Source organism: Sceloporus undulatus, chromosome 1 (assembly GCF_019175285.1).
Source record: "Sceloporus undulatus isolate JIND9_A2432 ecotype Alabama chromosome 1, SceUnd_v1.1, whole genome shotgun sequence".
In the NCBI taxonomy this organism is placed as follows: domain Eukaryota; kingdom Metazoa; phylum Chordata; class Lepidosauria; order Squamata; family Phrynosomatidae; genus Sceloporus; species Sceloporus undulatus.
Genome location: NC_056522.1, coordinates 190,622,741 through 190,635,034, shown reverse-complemented (window position 1 = coordinate 190,635,034; position 12,294 = coordinate 190,622,741). Strand labels below are relative to the sequence as shown.

Sequence of the window (12,294 nt, the reverse complement as noted above, 5' to 3'; positions counted from 1 at the left end):
TCCACCACACGGAGGACATTTTCCACGGCTGCCCCAGCCCTTTGGAAAACGCTGCCCACCGAGCTCCGCTCGTCCACCACCCTGGCCCAATTCAGGAAGGACTTGAAAACCTTCCTGTTCCAACAGGCATTCCCCGAATAAAATCCTGTGGGCCTCCCTCCTCTTCCGTGGCCAAGAGGTTGGGCTATGGGGCTTTTTGCTTATTTTTATATGATGGTTGTATATGTATTTTAATTCTTCTTGTCTTTGTGTTTTTATATGATTGTATTTTAATCCCTGTTGTTAGCCGCCCTGATTATAAGAAGGGCGGGATATAAATAAAAATTTTATTATTATTTATTTACTGTTCTGGCATGTGCAATGGCTAGCAGAGTCACCATATCTCCAGTGTGTCTCTTAAAAACAGGTGCTGAGCAAGACATGAAAAAGGTCTCTAGTCAGTTTGTATATTACCTGCAAACTCTGGCCAGCTACTATAGGCAACAGAATGTTGGAAAAGTCAGGCCTTGGGTCTCATCCAGTATGACTTCTTCTATGTTCTTATGATGGGATACTCTTTTTAGACACAGAGAAGCTATTGTTGGAGCTACACAATAAGAATATTCTTATACCAGGAAGCTCTTTTTGGGTACAGAGGCACTATTGTATTTATTTGTATGTAGCCTTTAAAAAAAGATGTATGATTGAATATTCATTAATTCAAATTATTTCTTTTTTTTAAGTGACTAAAATAATTTTCTTTCAGTATCCTAATCAGTGTCCCAGTATCCCTGAAAATTATGCAAGTGCCCTTGAACATTTCCATACCAAAATGCCTCAGAGCATGCAAAAATACCAGGTCAGTAGCATGAATTTAGTAGGTTTCTTTTTCACAGAAGGTTTTATTTTAAAACTGTGGTTTTGAGTGGGTTCTGAAAGATCAGGCTTAGACCTCTCTGAATGTTGTAATACCATATGAAACTACCATGGCCCAGAAGTTATACTAAGCTTAGTATATGATTTATTGAGGCATCTTGGGTTTGTCCACTCAGCCAGGGTAATAGATTAGTGGCATGAAAAATATGAAGAAGTGTTGCTATTATATGTATAAATATTCAGCAGCAAAGAGTTCCTGTGAGCCATTACTGAGGTTAGTGTATATAGAACAAGGTTGTTGTTGCTGGAAAACAGCAATGCTGGGAGTTCATTTCAAAGGTATATATCATAGCTGTAAGTCCAATCCCCAAGTCCTTTTCCAAGGCTCCTTCCAAGGAGCCAGAGGCCAAGAAAATTACACCCACATCCCATAACAGATACTACAGATTGAGTCTCCTTTATCTGAAATGCTTGGGACTACAAGATTTTTGGATTTCAGATATTTTTGGATTTTGGAATATCTGTATTTCCATGTATGTGCATAACAAGATATCTTAGAGGGTGGGGCACAAGTCTAAACACAAAATTAATTTGTGTTTCATATATACCTTATACACATACATTGAAATTAATTTTATACAACATTTTAAATAATATTGTGCATGAAACAAAGTTTGTGCACACTGGACCTTCAGAAAGCAAACATTTCACTATCTCAGCCACCCAGGGAAAATGATTTGGTTTTTGGAGTATTTTGGATTTCAGAATTCCAAATAAAGGAGATTTAACCTGTACCACTGATAGTTATAATAATGAGTCTTGGTTAGCCTCAAAAACCAGATAAAATCAAGTGTGTTCAGGATAGTATAGTGTTTTCAGGGAGGCATTGTAATTGCCATGCAGCTGGCTGGGTGGGAGAATGGAAACTAAAATTATTTTAGTTGTAAGAATGTAGCAGAAACATATATATATATATATGAGAGACTAAATCCAGGGGGACATCTTGACTTTATTTTATTTTTGTTTTTATGTGTTGTTACCCTTTAACTGAAAAGGATGTGAAGCCAGGGCAGTTTGCCCAAGATCCAGTTGGACATCCAATTATGCACCAGGCTGGTATTAAACATGCCACAGGGGAAGCTATTTATTGTGATGACATTCGTGCTGTTGATGGAGAACTCTTCTTGGCTCTAGTAACCAGTGCTAAAGCCCACGCAAAAATTGTGTATGTATAAGCTATACAGTGGGGGGAAATCTAGGTAACTTTGAAAGTTTTGCTGGTGGTGGCAAGGGTGAAACACAAACAGAAAGTTACTTCTTTTGACTACAACTGCCAGAAACCCTGATCTGGTGAGTATTTTCAAGCTAAATGATGCAGAAAGTATGGTTGTAGGAAACGAATCTCCTTCTTAAAACTGACTATGGTAGCTGAGGAGATTTTTGGAATTGTCAAGAGGTCAGTTGTCAAAGAGGTCAAGTTTGTGATTTCAGAGTATTCCAGGCTAGTAATACTTGCATTCAAATCAGAAACAGCCCATATCAAAAATAATAATAAATAAATAAAATATAAAGACCTTGAGACTCCCTCCAAGAAACTTCCCCTATCACTGGAGGTTACTTCTTTTTAAGTGTAACTGGGTAAGAAACCTTCCCAGACAGATGACTGGGGCATAGCAAAGGAACCTCCTTTATAGTCTTAGATACCTACTTTGTAATTGTACTTTAGTATCAGTATATCTTATTTAACTACTGTTGTTAGCTAGGAACAGGGAATATTTTGAAATAAATATACATATATCTGAGTTGAATGTAGTTTGACAGAACAGTTCACTTATTCTGAGTTGTAACTACAGAGTATTACATCATTTCTAGACTGAAAGGAGTCATGTTTTAATTATCAGGCAAATTACAGTCCTCCTGGTGTTGCTGGACTACAACTCCCATCCCCTCTGACAAATGGCTGTACTGGCTGAGGTAGATAGGAATTTGAGTAAACCTTCAAACGAAGGGCCATAAGATCCCCACTCCTGCTTCAGACAGTTCAATCATAATCAATGTTGCAGAAGCATCTACCGTAATTACTGTCAAAAGTCATGAATTTTACTGAGAATATAGTAGTGTGGAATTCAGTGGTGTTTCATTTTCTAGGACGTAGATTTAGTAGAACAACCAAATGTTCATCCAGTCTTGACTCATCTTCGTTTTAATATAACCTCTGTTATTCTCCCCATCCCAGTAACATGTTAATATTAATTTTTGCACTTTTGAATCTCTGTGTGAAAGTTTATTTATATTTTCCTCCCAGATCAATTGATGCTTCTGAAGCCCTCAAGATGCCAGGTGTAGTTGATATCATCTCTGTTCAGGATATACCAGGCCAAAATGAGTTTTATTATTATGATGTCCCAGATATTATATTTGCTAGGGAAAAGGTAAGCTTTGTTGTGACAGATGGTTTTTTTTGTTTATTTTTTAACTTTTGTATTTCTGTGGTTAGTCTGAATAGGAAAATACTTAATTTTACAGAATGAGTATACACGCTGGAGATTTTAGGTGTTCAGTGATTTGGACAGATTTTATTTTACTTTTCATTATAAACCATCCCTTTCTCCTCCTCCTCACTTAGCATTTTATCTTAATTTTTAAAAATTGTTTTAATTTAAAAAAAAAGGAATGTCCTTTAAAACAACAATAGCACCTATGGCCGACAACTTGCATCATCAGCTATATCTAGGATAATGGAATTGCATTGTGCTAGCTGCTTCTGACAATGCCACATTCCCAACACTTACCGTACATCTTAAGCCAGGTGGCACCCCAACTGAAGAGACAACCTAACTCTGAGCTAGGTAGGACCTCAAAGGATCTCTCCAGCTGCACATCTTCATGTGCTCCGTAACTGGGAGAGTGCTGTACTCAACATTTTCTAGCAACCCGATCTGCAGAGTCTAGGAAACCCTTCATTCAGAAAAAATATAGAAAAAAGATAGCCTTATGCACAGGAATGGTTGCTACCAGAAATTCACAGTGTCCAAATCATTCCCAATATATGTTTGGTAGAGTTTTTTTGTTTTTGTTTTTAACAGGGAGTCAAAATTATGGAAGAAAAACATGCAGTTGGCAGCTCCTACTAAATAGTTGTAATACAGACTGCAGGTGTCATTTATATTTCATTGATTTCCCATAAGATTAATACATCTACCTGCAGAAGGCCTCACCCCATTCATCCTGATGGCAGTACATGCATTCAGCCATACACAGGATGTGCCACCATTAAAACCAACAGGACTTGAGGTCCTGTGGTTTTTTGTCATCTGTAGGGGCCCTCGGAATGGAATTCCTACAGATAAAAAGGGCTGACTGTATCAGTTCTTTAATCAGTCACTCTTGTGTTTTACTGCCTTGGAATGAAACAGAATTTTATTTTTGTCATAGTAGGGAAACAGATAGGCAGGAAGGGGCAGATTGAAGACACCACGGCCCCAATCCACCTTGAAGCCAGCCGGAAAAGGAGCGGATAAAATCCACTCCTTTTTCAGCTGGTGAAAAATCTGCCCACTGGCTTCAAGCCAGCTTCCGGATGTCATTGGGACGTGCAGCACCTAAACCCCGCATGCCAATGTTGCCAGAAGCAGGGGTTTTTTTTACCCGTCTATTCAGGCTCTTAGGTACCAAAATAATGGGACCATTCTGAGATTTTACGTATCTTGGCATATGATTTTATTGCTGGCAGATATTATATGGCCCAGCAGAAACTACAGTATGTGGAGACTGCATGAGTTTTTGAGATGCTGGTTGCTCCAATCTGTTTTGTTTTAATGGGATATCACCCTTTAAATCCTGAGATATATAGAGAGATGCAACCAGACCCATGTTTGGCTAGTGAAAGAGATGATTGCTACCAGGAACAGTCTATATTTCACATTTATAAAGTTATTGCTGAACAAAAAGCAGAACTACGAACACTAACTGGTAGAAATCACACCAGCCAGTTATGTATTTCCCATAATATTGTTTGCATACTAGAGTGCAGCCAACATGACAACAGAGTGTCATGTATTGATCACATGTCAGTTGTATATTGACATGGAACTGATATTGGGCTCCTCCAAGCAAAACAAACATGTCAGGAGGTTGTAGTACTTGTTGCTGTTTTTGTTGCTGTTGAAGGGGTTTTTTTTAAGCATTCAAACAACATTTCTGTTTTCTGGCAATTCCCAACATCAGCTGAAACACTGTATTCCTACTCTTAACTTGGCTTCTTTTAAATCCCATGATATATTGGAACAAAAAAGTATTCTTCACTCCTGTATTTCTTGATTTGCATTATAGTAAATCAGCAAGTCAACAAAATAAACCATAGAAAAAAATTAAAATACAGAGGACAAAATTTGCCCTTCAGATCATAGGACCATCTCAGAAAGTTAAGTCCTAGTTTTATAAAATCTTTGGAGGAGCTGGAGTGTAGATCCAACAAATCACTACAGACTTACCCTACAGATAATTGAACATGTACATGCAGAACAAACAATGACCAGCAAAACCCAAGGAGCTATATCACAGGACAGAAACTCACTCTTCAAGACCAGTCTGGAAGGGCCCATTGACTCAATTTGCAGATTTGTGCTGTATCAGGAAACCTTCGTAGAAAAATCACAGCATGTGTAAGTGTGCATATGAAAGGGGTCAAGAAAAAGAATATCTGTATGTAAGTATTTATGTAGTGAGAAAGAGTTTCATCATTTTTCTGTGGAAGATGCTTAAGTGCATATTCATACCATTCTTTCCCCAAATTTTTCAGGTGACTTGTGTGGGCCAGATGGTCTGTGCAGTGGTTGCAGATTCAGATGTTCATGCTAAACGAGCAGCTGCAAAAGTAAACATAGAGTATGAACCCCAAGAGCCTGTGATCCTGACTATAGAGGTGAAGAATGGCCTGCTCCTTATTGCTATTTTGACTAATATAGAGGTTCACCTGTAGCTGTTTCAGCACAAGCAAAATGTTAACAGTTCCTCAGTCAGTCCACAATTCTCATAATTTTGTGGTCTGAGTTTTACTGAAGTTGCATTGAAATCAACTTTCTGATTTTACTCTGACACTGGGTTTAAATTATCATAGCTATGTTATGCATTTATAACATAATTTATACTACTTTAAATGTCATAAGTTTCTCCAAATGGCAGTTAATTTAGTTCTTTTGTTTTTAAAGGAAGTGATTGTGGGGTGTTAAAGTACTTATTGGTATGTTTTCACACTACAGGAGGCAATCAAGCACAATTCATTCTTTGACCCACAAAGAAAACTGGTACAAGGAAATGTGGATGAAGCATTTAAAATTGTTGACCACATTCTTGAGGGTAAGTTGCAGATTACTGATTCAATTTTTTTTCCTGTGAAAACTGAGAAGGTAGAGCCTTCCATCTCCACCACTGGGAAAGTTGCACCTTGTGGGCAGCATGGCGCCAGGGTGCGGGAGTTCTTGTGTTGCCCTTGTTTCCCCCAGTATCTGGAAAAGTGACTGTTTGGGATTTATTTTTCTGTAAAATGCTTACATAACTACAGGCCAAGAATTGGGGGAAATGGAATAGAATTGTGTTGGATTACACCTGGCTGTGTGGGAGGAAGAGAGTGGAGAGTGGGGAGCATGAGTCTTTGCCTACATCTTCTCTGAGGCTCGCATAAGTGTGCCTGCATAGCACTAAATTCAGGTTGGGCAATTTGTGGCCCTCCAGATGTCTGGCTGCATCTCCTTTTGTACTTTATGACAGTGATAATGTCCTTTGACAAGAGATTATGGAAGTTACAGTCCTTCAACATCTGGAGGGCCAGATGTTCCCCATATCCCTGTGATAAACCATGTCTTATTGCTACATGCAAACTGGATCTACATCATTTAATAAATTATTTAAATAAATTGTTTATTTATTAATTGCTTTTCCCAGGATCAAAGCGGTGTACAAGTGTCAGTAAAGACAGTCAGTAAAAACAGTACCACAATTCACATATTAAAAAATACACATTAAAACGAATTAAATCCAAAAGCATAGTTAAAAACATACAGTAATAATGTTAAAATCATGAATATCAATATGTCAGAGTCAATAGGGGAAAGATAATCTTAGAAGGAATTGGGAGGGTAGGCTTGTAGAGAAATTTAGTGAGATTCTGATTTTTCCCCTATTTTCCATACTTGTTATGGCCCAGCTGTATGCTTTTCTCCATAGTGTCTGTGTTACTATGAAAGAGCCAAATGTAACATTATCATACATGTCCCTGAATAGTTCATATGTTTTGCTCCAACCATGGCTCCTCACTTTGGAAAAAAGTCATGCTGATATATCCTCTCTTTGAAAACAGGTGAGATCCATATTGGGGGACAGGAGCACTTTTACATGGAAACTCAGAGTGTTCTTGCTGTTCCAAAAGGAGAGGATAAAGAAATGGATGTTTATGTGTCATCCCAGCACCCAGCACATGTTCAGGTTAGGAGGGCATTTTCAATGCATTTTGAATAATGTATAACTCTTTCTCTTGTGTTTTAATAGCCCAAAAGTTCAATAACTCTAACATTCCTAAAGTTCACTTCATCACTCTAAAATGAGAAGTAGCCATGTTGGCTGTTGAGAAGAGTATCAAAATCCATATTGGGTTAGTAATGTTTAGACTGGCAACCAACAGGCTTCAGAAAGGGAGAGGATTGTATGTCTATTAATTGGTCTAGTAAAGGTATTGTCTCCTGCAAATGAAACAGCAGAATGGTTCTGCCATCATAATCCGGGGCTTCTCAGATTACTTGAGGTGGCTGAGGTAACTAAGAAATCACCACAAAATTAGATGGCTGATTTGTCACAATCTCTTGCATGGGAAAAATCTGAGAGTACCAAATTATAACATTATTGGAGGGGGTGTATTTTCTTGGTGGTGCCCATCACACTTGGCCACATCTTTTCCCCAGAGGATCTGCAAAAGGCTAAACCTGAGCACCTTTCAACATCATAAACCTTTTTTAAAATGTTATGGGCTGCTGATGGTGATGAGAGGAGACTAAATATCTTTATTCGGCTTTATTAAGCATTACTGTCTTGTAGATATGGCTATTTGGCAACAAAAGATAGTGGTCAGGAGAATAAGCTGTGAACTAGAAAAGGATCATACCTTGCTTAGCAAGCCATTTTTTCACAAGCCAATATGGATCTTTTTATGTTCAGTCATTGTAAAAATTGGAGCAGTGGAGGTGTAACATTAGCCCTGTAAAAGATTTCTATTGGTCTGTGGATTCTGAAAGGGATTTTCCCCTTGCTAAAATCTATGTATTATGTCATTGTAATACATAATAATAAAAATAATGGAAAGATGTATGCACTTTGAGTTGTAATAGTGTAATTCATTATTTGATTTTTATGCAGGAAATGGTAGCCTCCTGTTTAGGAGTACCAGACAATAGGATCATGTGCCATGTGAAAAGGATTGGAGGGGCTTTTGGTGGAAAATTGATGAAAGCCAGTCTACTGGCATGCATTACAGCAGTAGCAGCCAACAAGTAAGTGGATATATGATGTTCAGGATGCTCTCTGATGCAGCTGTGGAGTAAGAGGGAGAGGTTGAGGGGGGAAAACAGTGAATTAGGCAGCTGAAATATCCGTTCCCATTTCAGATACATTGACTGCAACCCGGTCAACAGTTCAGTAAACTAGAAATCTATGTTTTGAGATTTAAAATGTTATCAGATGGAATAGTACAGGAAGATGTAGTGTTAAACTGCTTGATAAATTTAGAAGAAGTGGTGTAATATTTGCCATGCTGCGTGAGACCAGCTGTTTCTCTCTTGAGGCCAGCCTGTCAAATTATAGTCCCAGTCATGCTGAGGAAGAATGGACAACAGCTATGCAGGCTGAAGATGATGTGAATTGTAATCTAATACATCTGGAGGCCATCATGTTGGGGAGGGCTCATATAGATACTCGTGGAGATAGCTCATGACAGAATAACTGTGTGATCCCGCTTTCCCTACTCCCTCCTTGTTAGTCTAAACCAGTGCTCTGCTGTGCAAATATTATGCGTTAGGTTTTGCATCGGCCTGGGGCCAAAAGTAGAACTCGGGAGAACTTAGGGTCCACAATCTTTTGAGTTGTACCGCGTGCCGCAGGCGCCATCTTGGCATGCTGCTGTTTACATGGCACATGCAATGATGACGTGGCTTGTGCACTGCATCCAAATGGTACAGCGCACAAGGGACATCACAGCACCATTCCAGGGTGCTTATGGTGCCTCAGCAGCAATGGAGAAATGAGCTGCATTTCGCGGCTCCTTTTTCCAAGCACATTGTTGCTGCGCCGTTTGGTTGATGTGGCCACGATCCATGGGAGAAAGGGGCGGCCTCTGTCCACCCCTTTCTCCCAATCTGTATAAGCCCTAAATTTCAGCAACATCATTTCAGAATATAATGGAGAGAAAAAAAGCTTTCATTGATGCAAGAGCTTCTTTCTTTCAGTTAGTCTTAAAGGTGCTACAAGATCCCTTTGCATAGTGATTTTCCAGACTAACATGACTATGTCTTTGCATAGATGAAGGAAAATATTCAAGTAAAGTTCAAAGACCCACATTGCCAAACATCCCATCTTCTTTGTATGTTTCTCTTTCTCCCCCTTTCTTCAGTCTCATTCCAGTTCCTTTCACAATGCCACTGGTTTTAAACTTAAGGAATTTGGGGCTCTACAGATTGCCCTAAAGGGGCAGTGGGATGCCACCCCTTTTTGCACTGGATCAGGGTCGCAGCAACCTCACGCACCCCCCGATCCAGCCTTTGAGGCCACAGCAGTGTGGCTATATGGTGCTCCTTCACGGCTGCGTCATTTGGACGCAGCGCTGTAGGCGCATCATGATGCCATGTGGAGCGGTGCATGGCATCATGGCACTCTGGGGGTGGAGTCAAGGTGTGCATCATCTGGACACGACACCCCAACTCTGCCCACAGGCCGGCATTTCAGTCCGGTCTGTATAGTCTTTCTCTGTTTTTTAATAGCCCAAAAATTCAATAATCTGACTATTTCATCAGCCAGTAGGAGACTCATTTGATAGCTAATTATGTGTTAGAAGAGCCTGCATAGTACAGTGGTTTCGATGTTGGAATAAGATTCTGGAAATAGGGTCTGAATTCCTGCTCAACTAGGAAAACTACTGAGTAACCTTGAACAAGCCACACTCAGCCTCAGAGGAATGTAATGGCAATGCCCTCTGAACAAATCTTGCCAAGAAAAACCCATCATAGGTCATGTTTGAGTCACTATAAGTCAGAAACTACTTGAAGACACAACAACAACAGTGTTATGGAAGCCACATATTCTGAATGGGAACAATGAAAAGATATGAAAGGCAAGAAGCAGAGCAAAATTCACAATGGTGAACTTAAAGTATTTTGAATCAAATGTACATTTTCCAAAAGTGCCTGGACAGGTCTATAGAGCATTTCCTCACTATAGTTTTTATGCCAGTCACAGATGCTGGCGAAACATCAGGAAGAAACTCTTATAGAACACGGTCACATAGCCTGAAAAACCCACAAAAAATTATGGATGCCGGCCATGAAAGCCTTCGACTTCTCAAAATTCCTTTAGTTATTCCAAGAAAACCCTTTATGTACCTAACCTTTTCTTGTTGCTTCTCTTTGCTTTAGAACAGGCCATGCAGTTCGCTGCATTTTAGACAGAGGCACTGACATGTTAACCACTGGAGGTCGGCACCCTGTCACTGGCAAATACAAAGTAAGCAACATGTCCCAAATGATTCCTGCTTCAGTTAGTGAGCTCAGATACAAAAGTACATGAATGTGATATCAACTGGAGGAGCCAACGTGGTGTAGTGTTTTAAATGTTAGATTACAAATCTGGAGATCAGGGTTCAATTCCCCACTTGGCCATGGAAACCCACTGGGTAACTTTGGGTTAGCCACACACACTTACTGTCAGAAAACCTATGATAAGTTTGGCTGATGGTCTCCATAAGTCAGAAGGAGCTTGAAGGCATACAACAACTGAGTGACACCCATGCAATGCAGTGTCTCAAAAGCTAAACTAAATTGATTTCTAAATTTGTCTTTTTTATATAAACTCACTTCTGACATTATTAGTGTTCCTCATGTGTCATATAATGGTATTTGTGTTATGCATATATTCTGTGAACTCACATACTACATTCTGTGTGTATTCTGTGTCACTCTTTGCTACATTCTTATTCAAAGATGCACCTTTCCATGCAAGTAGGAACTCTAGAGGTGACTGCATATATTCAAGCATATACTCATTGCAGAGATGTGAAAGAATGCATGAAAAGAAAGATGAATCCTGTTACCATTCCTTGCCTTACAGTATATGCATGGGTTGCAGAAAAGTATTGAAACAAAACAAAAAAAGAAAGAAAAATTGTAGTGTGAGGATGAGGAAAGGGATACCAAGTAGCCACAGAATCCTGGCTGACCTCTTGGAAGTGAGAGGGGAAGAAAACTGGGGAAGGGAGAATGGAATTCAGTATCCTGTAAGAAAGTATTACTGCTTTGTGGCATGGCTGATCAGAGAACTCCACACTATAGCATTGAATTATGCTGTAGCCTTTTTCAGTATTTACTTATTAGGAAACACCTTATACAGCCGCAGTTCTGTCACAATTTTGTATATATGTGATATGGCTTTTGTATTTTTAATGGTCTCTTTTCAGAATTTTTCTTGTAATAATATAGCATACAAATATTATTATTGTTTGAGTTGATAGACCAAAGATGAGTCTGTATTTATATGCCTTGACAGGGAGCAGCAGGTTCTCCAGTTCACCCTTCCATGTGATTGTTGCTGGATCACAAGCCTACAATCACATACACATGTTCTTCTGAGAGTTTGAAATGGTGTTGTGCGTATTAATTCAACCATTAAGACTGATGCTCTGATATCCAGTTGTTGCTGCCCAAACTGCTGTTATCATAATTAATGCTAAACAATTTTTTAACAACAGTTACCTCACGTACTAAATTAGTAAAGCAGTCATGAATTAAGGGGTATGGGACTACAAAAGTTGAGTATTTTGAAGTCCCACTGATTCCCACAGAATAAATTCAAACTCTGGTTAAAATCAATAGATTTCAATCAATAAAGTGTCAGTAGAAGTACTGCTACGCAGCCCTTGGTTGCTCTGAGCAGTTTCTAAATGTGCTTATTCAATATTTCATTTATCCTGGAAGTGATCAACTACACACATCTGATCTTAGCCAAAAAGAAGTAATCAACTGAAAACTATTTGTGGCTTCCTGAGACCTCTTTTAAGTAATTTTGTTTTTTTAATCCACAGGATTTACATATAAATACAGATTTAAAGAAGATAAATGGAGGCATTTACAATAAGTTTGCCTAGGTAGTAACTGTATCAATAGTGGCAATAAGTCATTGCCTTGT

The 12,294-nt window shown here is 39.0% G+C and overlaps 1 protein-coding gene across 10 annotated transcripts in view; it reads left to right on the top strand.

Moving 5' to 3' along the window:
• Positions 1–12,294, top strand: part of AOX1 (aldehyde oxidase 1) — a 141,932-nt gene that overhangs the window by 108,133 nt on the left and 21,505 nt on the right. For all 10 annotated transcript variants that reach the window (XR_006101375.1, XR_006101374.1, XM_042445186.1 and 7 more), the window contains 8 exons: positions 746–838; positions 1,911–2,080; positions 3,161–3,287; positions 5,657–5,779; positions 6,117–6,213; positions 7,214–7,338; positions 8,263–8,396; positions 10,530–10,617. Coding sequence is in view for 8 of the 10 variants with exons in the window: in XM_042445186.1 (XP_042301120.1) it covers positions 746–838; positions 1,911–2,080; positions 3,161–3,287; positions 5,657–5,779; positions 6,117–6,213; positions 7,214–7,338; positions 8,263–8,396; positions 10,530–10,617 (957 nt within the window). In the remaining 2 variants the exon portion in view is untranslated. The remainder of the gene's footprint in view (positions 1–745; positions 839–1,910; positions 2,081–3,160; positions 3,288–5,656; positions 5,780–6,116; positions 6,214–7,213; positions 7,339–8,262; positions 8,397–10,529; positions 10,618–12,294) is intronic.